At 39.3% G+C, this 22,524-nt stretch overlaps 1 protein-coding gene across 3 annotated transcripts; it reads left to right on the top strand.

The window, feature by feature from the left end:
* Window positions 1-4,106: 4,106 nt before the first annotated feature.
* LOC148353134 (uncharacterized) lies at window positions 4,107-22,524 on the top strand. Of its 3 annotated transcripts, XM_088352957.1 has the most exons (8): window positions 4,107-5,187; window positions 11,423-11,490; window positions 12,646-12,874; window positions 14,473-15,426; window positions 15,520-16,382; window positions 17,506-17,724; window positions 19,581-19,726; window positions 21,405-22,524. In XM_088352957.1, the coding sequence occupies exons 1-7, from the start codon at window positions 4,959-4,961 to the stop codon at window positions 19,683-19,685; spliced, it is 2,667 nt and encodes an 888-aa protein (XP_088209083.1). In that variant the 5' UTR covers window positions 4,107-4,958; the 3' UTR covers window positions 19,686-19,726; window positions 21,405-22,524. The 3 variants fall into 3 exon arrangements, with proteins under 3 accessions (XP_088209083.1, XP_088209082.1, XP_088209081.1); XM_088352956.1 differs by having other exon boundaries at window positions 14,473-16,382; window positions 21,410-22,524; XM_088352955.1 differs by having other exon boundaries at window positions 4,108-5,187; window positions 14,473-16,382.

The following is a 22,524-nucleotide window of genomic DNA, read 5'->3' as shown; positions in this document are numbered from 1 at the left end:
CTGAAGACCAGACTCATGAAATGTTGAACATTTATAAAATGACATATATTTTAGTGCAGTGGTTCTCAACTTGTGGGGACCCGGTTTCAGTGGGTCGCAAGCCTTTGCAATATAATGGGGAAAAACTCAGTCAATTGCACCCCTTAACAGTCAATGGTGATAATGCCCTGCTCGATTTCTTCTACCTGTTCAGTCGATTGACGTCGGATCGATAGCGTACACTGAATTTACTGCAAGTGGGGAAAGAATTAAGAAGGTTGCTGAAAGAATTGTTTGTGTGGTTTGGTTGGGCAATAACAGTAAATAGATTTGCTTACACAAATTATCTTTGTTTTAATCGAACAGGCTATGAGTTGATAGGTTCTGCGTTGTGTAAAGTTTACTTAACATGAGGAATTGGCTAAGGTTGATGGGTATTATTACAGGACAAACTAAATTGTTGTTTGTTTGGATGCAAAAGTAAAAACATGTCATTTATATTATATTTAGTTTAGTACCTAAATGTCATTTTATTGTGTGTGGTTATTATTTGAAAAATATAATGAATAAAATGACCAAGATAAGATATTTAGATGTATTTCTATAGTAAAATAAAAATGGAAATGTTTATCCCCCTTTGTTTCTTTAATCCTCAACTAAACCCCCTGCAAATAGGTTAACATTTACATAACGTAAAACTTGGATTTTAAAGGGACAGTGTGTAATATTTGACCAATAAGCAGGTAGGTGCCTTGCATGGCTAACTCCCTATTGGTGTGTGAGTGTGTGTGTGTGAATAGGTTGTAACCAAAGTGCAACATTTTTTTTCTCATTTTCTTCTCATTTTTTCTGCCCAGCCTATAGTGAAGAAAAGAAAGAAGGACAAAAGTGAATCATAATAATAAAGATTTTTTTTAAAAAAAAAGGTGTCATTGAGGAGGAAATGGTGTAAAAGTAAGAAAAAAAAAGTACCGGTACTACAAAAGAAGAAAATGGCAAGAAAGAAAATAATTAATCGAGAAAAAAGAGAAACTGTAAAAGCAACAAAACATATGATAAGGAAATTATTGAAAAGAAAGATAAGAACAGAAAAGATAAATGAAAAAAGAGAGAAAAAAGTAAGAACATAATGAAATTTAAAAAAAAAAAGGATTTTCTTTTTTCTAAGCTAGGTTTTTGGTTTTTGGCTAACAAGTATTTCTGCCCCCTCTGGGTGAGCCTCATGTTATGGCAGATAAACATAAATTCCTCAACCTACAAGTATTTAAGAAATGCACAATTACAGTGCATAGCAGAATTATTTCCTCCCCAAGAAACTTTTGAAATGAAATGAAATGATCTGCATTTATATATGCTTTTCAAGTCAATGACTTCCCAAAGCGCTTTACATTGTGCTTCACATTTCCCAATAGCGGCCGTGATCTGTGCAGCCATGTAAGGCGCTAACCTGCTTATTGGGGGTATTGGGGGTTCAGTGTCTTACCCAAGGACACTTCAGCATGTAACACGGACAAGCCGGGATTCGAACTGGGATCCCTTAATCCTAAAACGATCGCTCTACCTCCGGTGCTAATGCCGCGCCTTTTGCCAGATTACCACCTTTCAGGCTTCATATTTAAAGCTAAAAATCTAAAGATATTTCATAAAAGTCAACTAGATGTAAGACCCGATCGTGAAGTGGAACCAATTAGGTTCGTTATTTTAGATCATATTTGCAATGAAATGAAAGTTCTCAAAATTATTGCTGTTCTCTCAGTTTGGCCTACTTACTCAAGAGGTTCACTGATTACTTCTGAATGATCCACTGTTGACTTAAATGACGAACAATGACAAACAGAGTGCAACTGTGTCATAAGGTCTTAGTTTAAATGCACATGCACCCTGATGGGCACAGAAAAACAAAAGACAACTATAAAGAGATTGAAGAACACACCAGGTAGGTCAAGGATAAAGGTGTGGAAAGCTTTAAAGCAGGAATGCGATTTAAGAAGATTTTGTAACATTTAGACATCTTCTGGCGCACTGTACGAGCAATAACATCAAAATGGAGAGAGCATAAAACCACTGTAAACTTAACAAGACATGGCCGTCCCTCTGAACTTTTTGGTCCAAACCAGGAGAAAACTAATCAAGAGGCCCATCATCACATTGGATGATCTGTAAGCATGCAGAACTGTGGTGGGATAATCTGTGCATAAGACAACTATTAGTCCTACTCTGCATAAATCAGCTCTTTATGCAAGAGTCTCAAGAAGAAAGCCCTTTCTGAAAGAATACCATAAAAAGGCCCGTATGGCGTCAGCAAGAAGCCACATGGGAGACACAAGTAACTCATGAAACTGTGTGCTTTGGGCAGATGAGACCAATACTGAATTTTTGGAGCTGAATGCAAAGCATTACGTCTGGCATAAGAGTAACACTGCACATCATCCTGGAAACACCCGTCCCCACAGTCAAACATGGTGGTGGCAGCATCATGCTCTGGAGTATCTTGTCTTCCGAAAGACTGGTAAGATCTCTAAAGTTAAATCAAATGCCGGTCTACTAGTGATCCCTGGAGCCCAAGAAGAGAACCTCAGGTTTGAGAGCATACTCCGTTCGGGCCCCGGTGTTGTAGGATGCTTTGCCCACTGAGATTCGATCTGCAACCCCAGTGGAACTTTTCAAATCTAGGCTTAAAACACACTTCTATTTTATAGCTTATGAATGACCTATATTTCCTGTTGACAATATATGTGCATAATTTGTTTTTGCAACATCCATTGCAGCCTGGTCATCCTGGAAGGGGGATTACCTCATGTGCGGTCCCTTCTCAAGTTTCTTGATTTTCCTCATGTTGAGGTTTTTGAGTTTTTACTTTCCCTCCTATAGGTTTTAGATCAGGGGATGGTGCCATTATAGGCTGTAGTTTTCAACAATCTTTGGTCAGTTCAGCCCTTTGAGACTCCTTGATATTAAGGGCTATACAAATAAACATGACTTGACTTGAATTAAAGTTGATTGGAAGATGGAAGGAGCCAAATACAGGGTGATTCTGGCAGAAAATCTGTTGGAATCTGCAACTGACTTGAGAATGTGACGCAGGTTTACCTTTCAACAAGACAAGGGACATATAGCAAATTTTACAATGGAATTGTTTTAAATTAAGGATTCAAAGTTGTTGGAATGGCAAAGGCAAAGTCGAGACATCAATCATATTGAGCCTTTCTTGAACACTCTAAAAAATGCTGTGCGCAAACGATCACCATCAAATCTTAAGGAACTTGAGCTGTTCTGTGAGGAAGAATGGACAGATATTTCAGTTTCAAGTTGTGCGAAACTTACAGATATACCCCAAAAGACTTGTCAAGTCACATTTATTTGTATAGCCTTTAATCACAAAATGTCTCAAAGGACTGCACAGGTTATAATTGCACTATTCCCTGATCTTAAACCAACATGCGGGCAAGGAAAAACTCAATACCTCAGCAAGGCGAAAATAAGAAACCTTGAGAAGGGGGCTCACAAGTGGTAATGCCCCTTCCAGGGTGACCAGGGTGTAATAGATTTAGCATTGGGTAACAGTACACAAAACATAATGAACATCAATTAAAGAAAACATAGGTGATATGTAAAAATTGTTCCAGAAAGTGCAGGACAGCAACGACGACTCGATCCTGTAAAATTGGCTGTGATTGCATCAAAAAGAGGTTGTACAAAATATTAACTCAAAGGAGGCCAGTATATATGGAACGCCTACTTTTTGGTTTGAATTTTTTGTGAGGACAAAATCAAACTTTGAATACATTTGGTTTCTTTTGATTGATTTTTGGAAAATATTTGGAAATTTAATCTATAAGATTTAAGCCCGAAATATAGCAATATGTCAAAAGTTCCTTAATACTTTCGCAAGGCACTGTATATGATAGTCCATCTCTTTTACTTATTATTCAAATGAGTATTTTTTGGTTTTCGTTTTGTTTGAATGAATAGGGACTTTGTACCACTAGAAGGCGCTAAATAATACACACTGTCCTTTTAAATTTTATACTTGATATAAAGTATTGGTCAACCGGACGTGATACACAAAGGGGATGGATAGCAAAAGATTGACAACTCGGTCATCCAATCAGAAGCAGTCTTGCTCGGTCTCTTTAACGCTGATGTGCACCGTGTGAAGGCGGGGAGGAGTTGGCTCGTTTAGACTGATTAGCAACAAACCGAAGCCTTGGAGTTTAAATTTACATTTTTTTGAACACCAGATTGGATTTTAAAGCCATGAACTTGGATCCGTGTTAAAACGATTCCTTTAGCGCGCTTTTTGGCGAGGCCAGGTGGCTATTTTCAACATTAGTGGGCGCTAATAGCGGAGGACAACCTCGCTTTTTTTTTAGGTCGTTGGAGGTGGCGATGGTGAGCCGATAGCTGCGTCATCATGTTGCTTCCGACTCGAGTTGGCCGAAAACAGTCTCAAGTTAACGACGTCTGCGGACATCTTTCTCCGAAGGCCATTTGTGATCACTTGGGGTAAACACAACGGGGATTGATGCCCGGGGAGAAGGCTTGCTAACGGCTACGAAGCGGACCAGACGACTGACTTTACATCACTTGACGTTATTGGCGCGATTCCCCTCCTGGAGTGTATTTGTTATTACCACTCGAGCGAAGAACCCTCTCAAATTAAGTCTTCGAATATCCCAACATTAATTAAAATGCCCCTTTTAAAGTTTAATTCGAGCCATATAATTATTTATTGTAGAGACGATGATGAGTGATGCCCTCTGTGATGGCAAGTCGGTTACAAATCAGGAGCATCCACTGAAATGGCGTTTGGCATTTTCGCTGCTGCCTTTTGATACGACTTGGTTTTCTTAAAGATAGCTGACTAGATATCCAAATGTGTGATCGGGGTGCCAAACTGTTTTAAGTTTGAATTTAGGGTGTCAGGACTTGGTCCTTCTCAAAACAAGGTTCTAACAGGGTATACAAGGCAAGTCAGAATGTCTGGGAAGAAGACACATTGCCGAAACTGGTCGCCCAACTTCGAATGGATCAACGGGCTTCTTTACCGAAAGAAGCTGGAGAAGGGTTTTCTCAACTACCGAGAGGTTTTGGACGAGGATCGAAGATTGGAGGTAGTTGCGACCTTTCACCGGCGACCACCCGGCAATCGTCATCTCACCTTGGAGGAGACCTACAAATGCGTGGCCGAGAACTACTGGTGGGAGGGTAAGAACCCCGTGTTACATCCTTGGATTTATTAACAAAAAACAGGTCACAGTCACTGCCAGTGTTGGGCGTGTTACTGGGAGAACAATAGTTACTTTCCGGTATTTAAAAAAAGTAATTGCGTTACCCCTCTGATCACTATCACCCAAAAGTAGGGTTACTTTAACTTGATTACTTTCAATTACTTTTGGAATACTCCAATACCAAATATGCTAATAAAAGACAAAAGAAACTAAATATGAATAAAATTATTACTCACAGCACGTGGTAAGCGTTCTCTCCTGGCTTTGATCTCTTTGATTTCCGGCAAAACTAACAGAATGCGACAGAAACATAATGATAATAAATCCAAACAGCTTGCCAACATAATTTTTGCCGTTCCATGTATTCCGTTACTCCCCAAGCCTGCACAAAATTTAGTCATTTTATTCATATTTAGTTTCTTTTGTCTTTAATTAGCATATTTGGTATTGGAGTAATCCAAAAGTAATTGAAAGTAATCCAGTTAAAGTAATCCTACCCAACCCTGCCCAAAAGTAGAGCGTTACTCTGAAAGTACATCTCTAGTTATACATTTTCACATTTACTCACATTGAAGCAAAGTCGCTGAAAAATAGCCACATGATAAAATAAATTGATGAAAACGTGTACGCCAGACATGAATACTGAGTTCAGGCTCTGTGTTGGATCCTGACTTTGTTCTTAGGTGGACCAGATCGGTAAAAAAAATTGTTAGCAATTTGTTTAACAGCTGAGTGAATGCAGCTTGACATCCGAAGCAACTCACCACAAACAAAACAAACTCAACTGGGAGCTATGAATAATAAAATATGCTTTCCTCAATTTTCCTCCTGCTTTGAAATAAATGATAAGGAAATAAAAATATATTTTAGCAGTGAACAAACGATAACATCAGCTCAAACCCCTAGGCTGGGCCTACTGAAGCTGAGAAAATGCAGCACGATATTGTCTTTAACATTACACCAGACTGGATTTCAGCTTTTTTTTACACCTTTACTGCCCTCTAGCTGCTGAAAGAAGCATTTGGTTAGTATTTTTTTTTTTAAATAACATAACTTTTAAAAGAAATTAGCTTTTTTTTTTACATACTCATAAATTTACAGCAGGCTGGAATAAATCATCTGGCCCATGGTCCGTCAGTTTGGCGAGCCTGGTGTACATATAATGGTGGATTTTGTAAACCTGTAATAATGTTTGGCTGGTGCAATCTTGAATGTTTGCAAATGTACACACTACAATATTTTGTCTTTAAATCGCTCGAATATGGCGGTAATATCCTAAACGTTTTTTTTTTCTCTAAGCATATGGTGTATTTTAAGAATAATTTTACCAATAAAATCACTAAAATTCAGCACTTTTTATGGTAACATTCTGTGCGACATGTGCCCCATTGAGTTCACTGTTTTTGTATAACCACCCCACCTCCCCACACATTGCCTACCATTTGCTTTACACAAACAAAAATGTACAAATAAACTGACCCCCTGATTTCAGTAGTTTATTTTACAGTTGTAAATATCGCCTTGATGAGAGTATATACGGTAGGGATAATATCAGGAGAGAGAAATGATGTGTGCTTGCCGAGACAGCGCCACCATAACCATATTCAGTTGTACTTTGTAGGTACATATAAAGTCCATCCATCCATTATCTGCACCGCTTATCTTCAGTAGGGTCGCTTTGTTGCTGGAGTCCATCCCAGCTGTCTTCGGGCAGGGGTCACCCTGAACTGGTTGCCAACCAGTCGCAGGACACACAGAGACAGACAACTCTCTTGCACATTCACAACTAGGGACGATATGGACTGGCCAATTAACCTTGCACAGGTAGAACATGCAAAGTCCACACAGGAAGGTTCGATCCCATGACCTCAGAACTGTGCCGCACACGCGCCAACCAATGCGCTGTCGTGTTGCTTCATATTAAGTCGCCCACCTTATTTAAATGCTTCTATGTATCCTGTTTTCTTGCTGGTCGATTGAGGGATGACAATCACTTTGTGAGCGTAGCACGAACCGTTAAAAGAAAATGAAGTGTTGTGATTCATCATCTACTTTTAACAAGTAGCAGAAATATGCAACGTGAAGTGATGCATTATGTTGCAACAACAATCGAGGTTACGTTTTAGTAACACGTTAAGGTACTCGTTACTGAGAAAAGTAATTGCTCATTTGTAAAGCGTTCCTCCCAACACTGGTCACTGCCCTATCTTCTCATGGTAAATTGTCTTTACTTATATAGCGCTTTTCAAGTCTATAAAGACATCCAAAAGTGCTTTACAATGAGCTTCACACTTACCCATTCACACACTCACACACCAATAGGGAGTCAGCCATGCAAAGATATGTAACTTTTGGTTACATGGGATAGAGATAAACAATAATGGTGGATGGAGACATGAGTCAACTCCATTTTTATTTGTGTAGCCCTTAATCACAAATAGTCTCAAAGGGCTGCACAGGTTATTGCACAGACTATTATTTCAGAGTATTATTACACCGCCCCCTGATCTGAAACCAACATGAGGGCAAGGAAAAACTCAAAAACCTCAACATGAAGAAAATGAAGAAACCTTGAAGGGACAGCACATGTTGTAATCCCCTTTTCAGGATGACCAGGCTGCAATGGATGTTGCAAGTACAAATAGTACAGAGATATTGTCAACAAAAAATATAGGTTATTCATATGCTATAGAGTAGAATTGTGTTTTAAGCTTAGGTTTAAACATTTCTACTGAGGTTGCAGATCGGATCTCAGGGGGAAGAGCATTCCACAGCACCGGTGCCCGGATGGAGAACGCTCTCGAACCTGAAGAACACTTCTTGGCTCTTGGGATCACCAGTAGGCCAGCGCTTTCAGAATGAAGGCTTCGGACCGGAACATAGGGGGGAATCAAATCTGAAAGATATGAGGGAGCAAGTCCATGTATGATTTTGTATAATACCAAGAGAACCTTGAAATCACATCTTAGGCTAACGGGGAGACAACGCAGGTTAGCCAAAATCGGCGTAATGTGATCGGACTTTCTTGTCCTAGTTAAAAGCCTCGCTGCAACATTTTGTACCAGCTGAAGACTCTTAATTCTGGACTTCGGTAGACCGGAGAGTAGTGCATTACAGTAATCGAGACGGGAGGTAACAAATGGGTGAATTATAATCTCCGCATCCGACTGAGACAGCATAGGACGAATTTTATCAATGTTGCGAAGATGGAAGAAAGCGGTTCTAATAATCTTCTTCACGTGTGTTTGAAAGGACAGATCGGGGTCAAATATGACACCTACATTTTTAACTGAGTCACTCTGTGTGATGTGACATTTGTCAATGTTCTCAGCAGTTTTTGAGAATAAGACACGGCGTTTAGATGGACCAATAACTAACATTTCGGTCTTTTCAGAGTTAAGACGCAAGAAATTGAGTGACATCCACTCTTTTATCTCTGTGAGGCAGGCCTCCAAATTTCCACAATTTAGTGTGGCAGATTCCTTCAACGGAAGATATTGTTGAGTGTTATCTGCGTAGCAGTGGAAACTGATATTATACTTGCGAATAATATCACCTAATGGAAGCATGTAAATGCTGAAAAGAAGGGGGCCAAGTACCGAACTCTGCGGAACACCACAGGTAACACTAAAGGGCTCAGACGTCATTTCGCCATATTTAACACATTGCGTCCTATCTGAGAGGTAGGATCTGAAGCATGAGGGGGACGGTTCCTGTGAGACCAATCCATTTTTCCAACCGTTTTAGTGAGATATTATGGTCCACTGTGCCAAAAGCAGCACTAAAATCCCGCAGCAGCAAAAGTGATGAAGCGCCAGGGTCCATTGCCAGTAGAAGATAATTGGTTACCTTAACCTTGTTATTTTGACACATAAATATTTCATTTTCGATCACGGCTTTTTTCAACCTTTAGAATCAAAGCACACTTTTTTCGCGAAATGAAAACGTACAGTAAGTTGAAAAGAATACAGTCATTCTTTGTTTTGGAAGCCTAAAATGACAATATAACGTTTTTCTTATGGTTCTTAATGCTGGTTATTGTTTTTTTTTTTTTGAAATATAAAAAAAAATACCTGTAAAGCACATTTCAGACAATAAATTGCCACTCAAAATGCTGTTTAAAATCATTCAGTGTGCAGAATAATAAAATCTCCTCTTTCCCACCCAACAACCCTGAAGACTAAAGGCATGAACACACACACACACAATGGTTAAAATAAAATAACAATAAATCATAATAAAAAAACATATGGCATGGCACAGATGCTCCACGTGAGGAAAGGGACCTGAGGTTGACCCATCCAGCCTCCTTTTGGTAAATAGTTTAGTTGTAATTTTTGATTTAACTACATTTTTTTTACTCGTTTTTCAAGTCAAGCTGTATTTTAGAATAAAAGTATTACCTTAGAATGAGCAAAAATGCTCTTCCAATGGAACTATTTTTTTTTTTAGGTTTTTTGTTTTCATTTCCTTAGTAGAATAAGAAGATTAAAGTTACAGTATGTGCATGTTTTAACTTTTATTATTATTTTTGCAGTGAAATGTTAAACAGCTTCATCAACCATTTATGTTTTAATATATACATCTGCCTATACTGCCTCATGAGCAGATAATTAGTATATAAAGAGTAGAAAAAATGTTATCTGCCATTTACTAATATGTATTATTTTACTACTACTCAGTGGATTACTGAAAGAAAGGAAATATACAGAATAATAATCATTTTTGAACAGATAAAATTGGGCAATTTCCTTTGGCACAATTGACAGTCTCACGGCATAAGACTGTTTCCCTGCACAATGGTTGAAAAACACATCTTTATTGTGCTTGTCCTGCTTCAGATCTTGTGTGCGCTGAGCACCAGTGGAATACACTCGGGAGTGGTTGCCTGTTAATTGCGAGGACACACAAACAAAAAAATCATTAATTCATTATCACATTCAAAACCTACAAAAGCTTACGTGCGAGAGGAAACTCTCACAAAGATGGCAAGGATTGAACCCAGAACCTCAAAACTATTTCACAAACTCACTACTAAGTCACCCTTCATATATAATCACCCTTAATAATGCTTAAGTCAGAAAAGGTACACATTTCCCATGATTATGATTAAAGATGTTCAGCATTTTTTTTAATCTGCATGTTGATCATGAGTAGATAACACATACAAATAATATTAGTACATTGCATTCCCCCGCCCCTTACAAAACCTGACATTTTTGGTTGGTCAGTGTTACATTAGGTCATCAAATGAGTCTAAGACTTTTAACAAGCCATTTTTTGAAACAGGAAATGCATGTGCGATCGTGTGTGAAATACCTGTCATTATTTCAATCTGATTATAATAATAATCTTTTAGCCTGCAACTTTGTAACTTTTGAGTTACCAAGCAACAAGGCCAGCTCCTTGGGGACCAGATGTAGTTTGGTAAATTATGAGATCGTGTTTTCAGTCTTTTGATTTTTGTTAAAATGAATAATGATCCATCCATTTAAAATGTTGCCTTATTCAGATCGCGCTTATGTTCTCATTTTACCATTTGGGTCTGGAAAAAATGATAGCCTTTATTTTAAGGGATACAAAATACAACCACTCTCCAATGTATTGATATTGACAATTAACAGTCTAAAACTGAAAATTGCAGGGGGTGTATATGTATGAGCCAAAAACAAGCAATCTTCATAAAAGAATAATTGGCTTGGCAGTTCAGGATTAAAATCGAATTTGAACATGCTACATCGAGTATATAAGCAGTGCCATTGACATTACAATTTATTCAGTTGCCAAAGTAACTTATGGTTTTGAACCTTCACTCAGTGGGTGTGGGTAACCTTCTTTTGGACATGGAACTAAGAATTTGCTTGGAGCGTGCAACTGTATGGTACTATCGAGTACTATATAAACATTTTGTCTTTGTAGCTAAATAAATAAGTGCAACTGAAGTCTTGTCAAATGCTCATTTTTGACTGGAATTAGAGAAAGAAGTACCTCTAAAAAGAGCCCTTTGTTCTACATTTGTCACACACTGTTCTTGGCTTATTATTTCACGCACTGGTTTCAAAGTTGCTCTTTCAGTGTTTTTATCATTGTCTCATCGTAATTTTCAAGGCCACACTGGCTCATACTGACAAAATTCTGCAGTGTTTTAACTATTTTTAATTAAGTGATGCAGACAATGTATCATTTAAAAATGTTTATTGTTGTTTTCTCAGGGATGTACTTTCAAATCAGAGACTTTGTCCAGGACTGTTTTGAGTGCAAGAGTCTCCAACATAAAAAGGTGAGAAAGGGTGACACCCTCAAGAACTACATAATCCAGATAAGTATCTGGTAATGTGAGAAATTGTAAATTAAAAAAAAAAAGATATGTTACTTCATCGGTATACAGTATTTCAATTATTTTTGAGCTGGTGTATTTGAAGACAGTTTGTCTTTGTTATCCTGAGCTGTGATTTCATCGGAGGAGCACCAGCACCCTAGCAATCCAGTCGCCATATTACTTCATGTGTTAATTAGTCAAAGATGTTACGAATGCTTAAAGCCAAGTTTTGGTAGTTTTGTGGTGGATACAGGGATGTTGTAATGGTACATCAAAAGGAAAGCAGCCAAAATGGAGCTAACTGGAAAATAAAACAGACGATAGCCGTCAACAGAGGCCTAAACGGGACCGCTCAAAGAAATGCAGCTGCAGTTTAGGTTTAAAAAAAAAAAACAGGTGACTCAATCAAAAAACAAGTGTTGAGCAGCCAGGCTGACTGGGAACCTAAAACAAAAAGCAGCAACCGCTCAGAGAAACGCTAACGGCAGACAATAAGCATGAGACGCGGCATAACCGGCCCTAACGCCATACCTGCCGGCCAGAACAACACACCGTGGGCAGGCTGCAAGCGCAAACCGGGAGAAAACAAAGTGTCGGGGCTGCCGAGAGCTTTTGCTGTTAACAGGGTGATAGCCGGCGGACAAAACTATACCAACTGTGAAGCACGCGTTAAAAAAACACAAACGAAAAAGGACAATCGCCTACCTCCGAGCAGAAATTAGGACAGCTAATGTTGTTCACTACAATCGCAGACTGTTTTGGAGCTGGCCTCACATTTTCTGTTAATGGGATTCTCTCTTTTGAACGTGTTGTGATCATTCAATGCCTTATTTGCTCTACTCCAAATAAGCCAGATGGGTCAACTTTGAGACTAAATATCTCCAGTCCTTTGGCGCATGGGATATTTTGCAACATATTTGCAGAATTATGGGGAGCAACGTTATACGTTATGTACCTAATAATAGAAAAAAACTTTTGTTTGGGAATTTCTCTAATTCTTGTCAGTTCTCCTCTAACTTTATCACACATATTGATTTTACATATCTTTCATTCCCACGATTTCTTCAGCAGTTCTTTTATTTTATTCTATTAAAAAAAAATGTTCTCTCTTCTTAGGATCCAGCTGGCAGGGGATGTGTCAAAAAGACGATAGCATCACACAGTTCAGAGATGCTGAAAAAGCTGAGGAGTCAGAGGGAAGCAGGCATGTTCTGTGACATCACCGTGCGTACGAACGGCAAGTCGTACGCTGCGCACAAAGCAGTGCTGGCAGCTGTTAGCGACCACTTTCAGGAAATCTTTACAGAGATGGACTCAAGCAAAAAAGCAGACGTAGATCTCACCGGTAAGTTATCCCATACCACCCTTACGAAATTTATTGCTGAAGTATCTGTCAAGGATGCACTCTAATCACCACTGTACGGTGATGGTTTTATATTTTTAGGCAGACCAATTCATAATGTCTGATACTAGGGATGAATATGTAAATGTATTGTATTGAATACAAACTCATTTCTCCCGATTGCGACAGCAGAAATGCAGTGATCTTTTGAAAAACACTATTATACTGTTGGTAAGGCCTTATTTCTGCATAAACCGATCCTCATACTATGTATTTTTTCAAACAATGTGAATGTTTCCAACTCTTTGCAATATTACGAAATTTTAGTGGGATTGCATTTGCTCGTTGCATTTGTGTTTGGGGATGGTACCTTTTGGCTTTTTGATAGAAACTGGGCAAATCAAAACCATTCATGTGCGGGAAACCTGCTCCATAACTTTAATACCGCAACCTCTCTTGTGTACAAAGAGCTTAGTTGCTCAGTTGAGATATAAATACTTTAGCATGTAGTGAAATTATCATTACAGTATCTTCTTATTTTACTGTGGCTCAAAAACATTTCACTCAATTCACCAAAAATCAGATTTTTGTTTTGGATTCCTACAACTGATTATTCCAAAGACAAACAAAAATAAATTAGTTAATCAAAGGATTACTTTAGATGTAGCTGTTTTTGTTTTAATGCTACAGTGTCACTGAATGCGATTGGGGCGTGTTTGAATTGAACTCAATTTGGTTTCTGTGAATAGCTGCCGAATGGCGCAACTAGTGCAGCGAACACTAGTCCTGCACAGCAGGAGTGTTGATATAATTCAGCTTTTTTTGCTTCGCTTCAGGTGGAAGCATCTCTTTGTAGACAGAGTAGAATCTCACCCATTTACGTCACGTTTCTGAAACAACACAGAGGCAGTTCCAATACATTGTCACGTAAACAAATGAGCGAAAATGGATGAAAAAAGCCAAATGGATAATGACAGCTTGGCCGTCGATGTCCGATCTTAAAAAGAAATTGCTTTGAGTGAGAAAAGTGCAGCTATTAATGTTTCCGGCATTTTTGTTGTACATTGAAGTAGGAAACAAGTTAGTACTGTTAAAAAAGCACCACCAACACATCAGCAAAGTGCCTCCCAAGAGGGGGACAGTATATCTAGCTAGTTTTTTTCTAGCATAAGAGGTAAAGATGTCAAAGAGCATGCTCACAAAGCTCATGTCACACAAAATGTATTCATTAATACATACTTTGCTTTTAGGTTATTTCATCATAAGTAATATTTGAGAAACATACACAAAGGAACTGACTGAATTCAGCAGAAGTTGGCTTTGTATTCTAATTTGCTAAAGACATCATCTGGAGAGAAAGTTTCCATCTTTGAACTAGTGCCTGTCAGATATTCACAGCCCTCCTTTGATGTTCCTTTGTGCTGGCAAGTGATGAGGTCATAAAGTAAGCTGATTTTCAAAGCAGTTGTCTAGAACATTTCTTGTTGGCATTCTCTCACTTCATTAGTTGTCTATTTGTGAAGAAAAAGAAAGGGTGTTTGTTTTCTTAATCACCAAATGGATCCTTGTGTCTAACCAAGCGTTCTTTGTCCTCTACACAGGCTTCAGCGAGGACAGTCTTCTTTCTCTGCTGGACTTCTCCTACTCCTCCACTTTGTGTGTGCGCCAGGAAGACCTACCCGAAGTCATCACCATGGCCCGCCACCTCGGCATGTGGCCTGCTGTTGAGGCCTGCTCCGCTCTTCTTAAAGAGCACCACAACATTGTTCACCCAGGGCGAGATTTACAATTAGACTGCAGTGGCGTTTGCATCCAGCAAAATAACCAACGGATAGAAACAAAAAGGAAAAGGGAATTGGATGATAACATTGGCGGTTTCTGCATAAAGATGGAAACACCGGATGAGATTTTGGAAGGGAGTACGAGTTGCAATTTGCGCAGGACACCAAATGCCAAAGCTCACAACGGACTTCCCATGAGTCCCTCACCTCGGATGAAACTTATGGACTTCAAATCGCCATCCTCCAAGAAGAGCGCTGTATCCAGAAATATCAACACCCCACAGTCCAAAAACTACTCACCCATGTCCCCACCCAACACCCGTCTTCTCCGTTCAAGTCCTGGTGCTTCTGAAAAAGTCGAGAGTTTACTCTCAATGCCGGAAAGCCCTCGACAAAACTCTGAGTCATGCAACTCCAGATCAAGTCGCGTTTGTAGTCCTGTCAGGGTGAAAGAGGAAGTAGAAGAGGTTGGAGTGGATGAGGAGGACTACGCAAGAGCCCAAGAGAAGTACAAACTGATGTTGGTTCTTGGCCTCCAGAGGACGGCCCTTCTTCCCCGACCGGAAGATCTGATTGGTTGGCGGCAGAAGAAACGACTCAGGAAACTTAAAGCCAACAACTACTCGCTAACTAAGAGGCGTAAACCTCGTACGGATTCCCCAGTTTTACCATACAGGCCTGTGACACTTTCTCTTCCCCTCTGTGACCCTGTTAATAATGTCCTGTTCAACAAGGGGGCGAAAAACAAGTCGGGTGGCCCACCTATCCCTGAAGGTATTCGAAAGAAGCATAATCCTAATAAACACATTCCTCCTAGTGACCGGAGCATGCGTAGTAAAGTTGTCTTGACTGACGTGTTCCGGATAGGTTCCGGCTACAGTGGCCGAGAACTTAGACGTTCTGTGAGGAAAGGTGCTAATATCCATCCTCCGGTTCAGCAACCCCTGCAGCGTATCCACAGCAAAACTCCTGGGAGGAACGAAGTCAAGATCAAAGCAGAACCAGTTGATTACTCCATCTCAGGTCTCTCTCTTGCAGCAATCAATCAAACTCCTCAGAGAACACATGGCAGGAATAATATTACAGTTGAGTCAGTTAAGACACTGCGCTACAACAGCAGTCGTCCAGGAACAAAAGCTAAACCCAAGCGAGGCGGCACACGAGAGGAGCCAAGGCCAAGGGGCAGGCCCAGGAAAGTGTTACGGGAGAAGATGGAACTTGATGGAAAATTGAAAAGTGATCACCACTGTGCATCTGGGTTCCAGTTCTCAGAGCCTTCTTCTACTCCAGCCATCTACAACCACCCTTTGTACAAAGTCATTAAAGAGGAACCGGCTGATCCTTTGCCAGTTGGTGGACCATTGCTGGATCCGCCCTCCCCAGACCTGCTGGGTAAGCGCCAGAGCAAGCCACCCATCAAACTACTGGACTCTGGCTTTTTGTTTAGCTTCTGTCGACCGTCCGGGGCGGGAATCAAGAAAGAGGAAGAGAGCGTGGATATTTGTTTGACTCGCTCAGTGTCCCAACTCGGCGATAAATTCGGAACTGATCGGTCCAATCACAGGACACTGAGAGCCAGAGGACCACCACCTTCTTTGACAGTAGTGAAGAGGGAGAGAGAGGAGAGAAGTGTGACCCTGACCAATCTTCAAAGAACCAGAGCCCATCCTCGGAACAATCCACCTTTAGTCAAATCCAGAGCGACAAATGCTACACCAATAAAACCAAAGGTAGGTAAAGGAGACCGTTTGACACTTCTATCCAATCGATTTACAGAGCCATATTTAGATGAGCATTTCACATCCAGGTCTTCAATAGGACTTTGTCTTAATCAATCCAACCCTTAATAACTATTTTATGGCTATAAAACCTTTTCTGCAGCTGCAGCTGCCACACATACACAAAACCGCCAATAATAACCTTTTCAAATTCTGTTAGTCAGGAATATAGCCACCTTCTCCTCACCAAAAATCCTGTTTATTTGCGCACAAAATCACACTCCTTTCTTTACTTATTATTGGACATGTGGTAATGTAAATCTGTTTATATCAGCAATGAGAGAAGGAAGCCCCACGTAGTTTGCTTTGTTTTTTGATCCAGCACTTGACTTAACTCCATTACCCCTCAATATGAAAGTTCCTGCTTACCCTGGTTGTGAGAGGCTTGCAAGCTTCGGAGTTGTCCAACCTTTCTTAATGTCCTTTTTTTTTTCTTGAAAAGTCCGTCTTGAAAATGGCCGTACAGTGAATCTTCAACCAAATCAATTTATTCTCCTGCAGAGCTATTGTGGGTTGAAAAAACGTTACTTAATCAACACAACAGTATTTGCTTGTGCAGCCCGCTCCAGATACATTGTACTCGCCAGAGATAGATAACTGTATCAATAGACAATTATTATTCTTCGTCCTCTTCAGGTTTAACTGCCATCGCCACTATCTCTTTGGTGAAAACGTGTCCCTGGTTTCCCTTAGCCACCTTGAAGGCCCTGGTTTTGCCAAGTCAAAAAACCCCCATACCTATTGAGTGTATAAAAAGAATGAATTTCCCACCTGTGTTTATTTACAAACTACATTCTTTTTTTGTTACAAAATAAAATGTTTTCTTTTTATAATAATACAGAAATTGTGATATGTTTGAGGGGTGGTACATACACTAGTCCTCTCCTTATTTAATTTTTTCAGAACTGCTCGACTCCCCAGGACATCCTAAATGTCTGTGCAATTTTAGAGTAGTTAGTTGGTAAAATTGTAATGGAATGTTCTGTTTGTGAATTTTATTGTGTTTAGTAAATAGTAAAGACAATAAGAAGCCTGGTTTGAAGAAAGTCGTGATCAATCACTCTTAACCCAACAGCAAGAGCTTACCACCATCTGTTTGAGAAGCAAGAGTTGCATGGTGATGGACTCTGTTGGTCGGACAAGGCTCAAGCAGCTGCGTGGCCCACGGAGCCAGGCCCCGAAACTCCCAAAGGTGGCCCATTCTTGCACGCAATGCACCGCCTCCTACCGAGACTGCGATGCCCTCATCATGCATCGCTTGCGGCACATCGAGGGCAAGCACTGGCCATGTCTTGTGAGTCTTCCTATTTCATCCTTTACCAGGATTAGTGACGGACAAGCTGTGTTCCAAAAAGGTCTCCTCATAGTCGAAAACTGCAGCGTAGTAACCGTTATTTATTTATTAATAATCTTTTATACAATGAAACCAAACAACAAACCTAATTTACAGGCTCAAGCATTTGTTTAGCAAATAAAGGTAATGTACTTTTATAAACTTTTAAATAACTTCTGTACATGTTTCTGCAGTGCAGTTGTTAGCATATTCTCCTGACACGCGGAAGCTCCCCAGTACGAGACCGGGTGGAAACATATGCTAGCCTGGGGGGGATAGGCGCCACCAAGCCATACTAGCCCAAGACACATCACAGGAAATGGTGCCCCTACAACCTGTGTGGTTAAGGGATCCAACCAACCGTCAAATTATAATTTTAAAAATAAAAAAATAAGCTGCTTTATCGCACTAATTTATTGATTAAGGACTCATTATTATTGTATTGTTCTCAGCTCAGGGATGCTGCTGGAAATGTGAATTTCCCTTCGAGGATGAATAAAGTATCTATCTATCTATCTATCAATACACTTTAGTTCAATTATATTTTGTTCCTATCATGTAGACCAGTGTTTTTCAACCTTTTTTGAGCCAGAGCAGGTTTTTTACATTGGACAAATTTTGTGGCACACCACTAACCAAAAATGTTACAAAATGACACTGAACAGCATGTTTAATTACAATATAATTTAGGATACCCCCAGTTTTTACAGCACAGACACTTGACAATGACATATTTGTAGAAAGTGATTCATAGATATTTTATAAAGTTTTAAATTTTAAAAAGTGACATTAGATAATTCCTCACGGCACACCTGACGATCTCTCACGGCACACTAGTGTGTCATGGCACAGTGGTTGAAAATCACTGATGTAGACGACAAAAATGTAGCGTGAAAAGAACATTACCAACAGCAAGTAGTGTGATCCTTTGGTTATTGCAGTTAATGCAGACCAGAACTACTTATGTACTGTCACAATATAATTTTGAAAATAATCTAGCTAATGCACTAGTGATTGATTGTATGAAATATGATTGGTTGACGGACTTGGGCATTTGTGTAAACCCGATTTAGCCAAAACTCTCAATTTGGCCCGGAAAAGTGAATTAGTGTGACTGTATATCATCATTATATTTTTGCCAGTTTTGTTTGATCATCTGCCTTTTAGGCCGTGGGCACAGTCAGCCAGAGGATTTTGTTGACATAGTGGGTTTTAGAGACACTTGAAATTGAAAAATGTTTGCATTGACGTAATATAGGTTTACCAAGCTGTTTTACATATGTGTTCAGCTTGGACTGCAACATTATTGAGACAAGAGCAGACAGGCAAACACAGGGGTGATTGTTTAGCTAATCAGAATGCAAAACGCAATTTACCACGAAAATCAGCAAAGTAGCGGAACTGCGAAAGGTATACCACGATACAGCGGGGGACAACTAAATACTGGTATTTTTTCATTTGTTTTGGATTATCACTCTGCTTTTAAAAGACTCATGTAGGTCTCACATAACGATTTGAGTGGCAGGATTTGTACATTTCTCACCTTGACAATAAAAACAAATGATGAAATGAAACTTTTGTCCTTGCGGCATATAATTCCCATGACCGTGTTGACCAAAAGTTACTAAGCAACTAGAGGCTTTCTGTAGGAATAATAGTACGAGGACTTGCTATTCACCCATAGCTTTACTGTACTATTATTTCCCAATCGGGAGAAATCAGTTTGTATTCAAGATTCACTGTGGTAGTGTTTAATAATAGTCTATTTTAAATACTGATTCTTTGATAATGTTGTCTTACAACCTTCTGCTCTGAAGCTTTGCAGCAAGACGTTCTTTCGACTGAAGAACGTGAGGAGCCACATCCGCACTCATGATCCCAAGTTGTACAAATGCAGGAGCTGCATTGTCGCTGGCTCTTGAGGCAAGCTTTGTCTGTCAAGGGCTCTATGAACTAAGTTGAGGTGGGTGGCTATTCAAGAATAATTTCTTGTTATGTGTTAAGAAAAACAGCTAAACTAAACTAAATGTGCCAGCATCCACATTTTATGGGAGTTTAAAATATTGCGCTTATTAAATGATAGATAAAATGGCATGAATTCCGAACTACAAGCTGCTACTTTTTAGCTACACTTTAAACACAATGGGGCTTTTTTTTTTTTTTTTCGTGGCAGGAAAAACATTTTGCTGAGCTACAGTAGACCAATAAAATGAATGAGTACTGGTATTACACGAAGGTCCACTTCGATTGTGTGATTAATCACAACATTCGATTTTGTCAAGTCACTTGTACTGCCCACATTAACATGGAAAATACTAGAATAAAAGCATATAAAGCCGCGTTTTAGGGAAAAAGGATCACTCTCTTCCACACGGAATGCCCTTTAAATCAAAACCCCACGGTGAAAATTTATGATGCCCTTCAAGATAAATGAATTCATATTTTTGCCATCGTTATTTTTACAATGCAAAACAGGAGGTTTGATAGTACTGCACTCAATATTTACATAATACTTATGACATTTCAAACAATGTTTAAACCACAAACTAAGTTCTCAATTCATGAATCCAAATTGAGCAACATTGGAAGTTATCAACAATGCTACACTTCTTCCGCGTCAATGTCAGGATGCTGAAGTTTTCTTTAATCCTTTAGGAACAATAACAAGCAAAAGCAATTTGGTCCATTACAGCAGAAACTACCAACGGTAACAACACAAAAACATGTGTGTGTTGCAATCTGGCACTATTTTCCACATTATGGATTCCCTGGCACTGTTGTCTAGTGATATAAGGCTCACATTCCACCCAACGCAGCCCTCATTTGTGTGTTCTTTTGTTGCAGTAATAATTATGTGCCTGTGTTTGTAATCGCTTTCTTGCCACATGATCCGCAAACATGTGATTTAAACACCTGAGCAGAACTGAAAATGACGGATCTAAAGGTGTGCGCCAGATGTGCGCCGGGCTTAAAATGTAAGAACTGGATGTTAATTTGTAAATTTACATGCCTTTTTAAGAAAGCTACAATAATAATATTATTTATATTTGTTTAGGATAAAAAGATTTAGTAAAAAAATATATCATGCATCGTAATAAAAATGCTTCATGAATGTAGCAGAAGAGTTCTTAGGAATGAGTAATTTTCTACCAGTTTTGATTGAGGATCCATAAAGTAGTGTAAACATCCTTTTTATTTATGGTTTTCTATGACTAAAACCTTTTGAGAGTGCAATAATTTTCTCATGGAAAGTTTTCAACTGGACCAAAATGTGATTTAAAATAAAAAACAACACAAAAGTTTGTTCAAAATTCCCTCTTCCTTGTTTCAATTGTGGTTTTTTTTTTTTGTTTTTTTTTTGTCAACTCGGTCTTGAATTTGATTTTAAAAGGCATTCAAAAAGTCTTAAAATTCTTGAATTTAACTTTCCTTTAGCTGTAGGTACCCTGTATTGTTTAAATGTAGGTTACATTTATGCTCAAAACGTTGGCAGCTTTGGTGAAATCACAGCTCTATTTTATACTCCCTTGTCCGTTATAAAACCAGTTACCTCCTGCACCATACAGTATCCTGATTGTGTTATGGCCATTGACAATTTAGCAGAATAATGTTTTTTTTTCACCTCTTTTTCTCTCCCCTAGAACAGTGACAAAAGTCACACGAGCAATCCGGAGCTTGTACATAAGTGAGCCATCCACCTTCAAGCACAACGGGGTCTATAAGGACAAGTGACAAGTCTTCTGAATCTAATCAAATTTTGGTGGTATATAAAAAAGAAAACAAGAGCTGCACATGTCCATTTCCCCCCAAATATGTAAAAATTTCAACATTACACTCAGGAGGCGGGGGGGACACGATAATGATGCTGCTGTGCGTCATAGATCACCTATCATGAATATTCTCGTGTATAAAAAAACAAAAAGAAAGAAACTTCTCGTTTTGTTTCGCAGTGTCATCTATCCAATGTCTGTTGCTGAATTTGGAGTGGATTTACCTTTTTAGCCAATGTTGTAAACCTAGAAGCTGGTGTTGGGTTCGAAGATGGGTCGGGAATACTTGAAGACGAGTCGGGAGTACTTGAAGTGTTTTTGTGGGTGAGTGGCGTAGTTGAGGCGGTCCTTTAGGGAATTCAATCTCTGTTTTTGTGTGCTTAACTGTAATAACTTTACTGGCTGCCACCTTTGTTCTGTTCTGCTTGTCACACGTAATAATTGTAAGGTAGGTGAGATGGGCGAGGGTGCGAGACCATTGACAACACTGCATTTGCTTGTGCAGTACTTACATAACGTTCCTTTTGCAACAGGACTGCTTCATATTGGCAACTTTGTCCATCCCGTCCTCCACTTAAATCCAAACCCTTTTTACGTCCTCCTACTGAATACATGCAATAGGTGCACATAGAGATGTTTATGGTCCACAAATTAATTTTTTGAGAAAAAAAAAAATCTTAACTGTCCAGACTGAATGAATACATTTTCGACTTTTATATTATGACCTTTTATTTTTGGTTTTGTTTGCTAAAGTCTCAGCTTGGTGAGCCGGCATGACAAAGGATATTTAACGGAAATACAAGAGTATTTATATAAAATGCTGGGACTTTTTTGACCTGTCCGTGTCGGGGCAGTGAGTGAGTGAGTGAGTGAGTTTTAACGGAATTGAGATTTTTAAATGCATTCCTGTGCTTTCTGTGCTTGGAGTGGTTACAAGCTTGCTCTTGGGATGTCAAAATTTGATCAATAAATCTGAGTATATAACAATGAA

The sequence above is a fragment of the Urocampus carinirostris genome, chromosome 14 (genome assembly GCF_059441175.1).
Source record: "Urocampus carinirostris isolate Australia breed hairy pipefish chromosome 14, RoL_Ucar_1.0, whole genome shotgun sequence".
NCBI classification, from domain to species: domain Eukaryota; kingdom Metazoa; phylum Chordata; class Actinopteri; order Syngnathiformes; family Syngnathidae; genus Urocampus; species Urocampus carinirostris.
This window is presented reverse-complemented; position numbering and strand designations above follow the sequence as displayed.

Coding starts and splice junctions, on each gene's coding strand:
- LOC148353134 (XM_088352956.1), top strand. CDS start 4,959: ATGTCTGGGAAGAAGACACATTGCCGAAACTGGTCGCCCAACTTCGAA. Junction 5,188..11,422: donor CGAGAACTACTGGTGGGAGG/GTAAGAACCCCG, acceptor TTGTTTTCTCAG/GGATGTACTTTCAAATCAGA. Junction 11,491..12,645: donor AGAGTCTCCAACATAAAAAG/GTGAGAAAGGGT, acceptor CTCTCTTCTTAG/GATCCAGCTGGCAGGGGATG.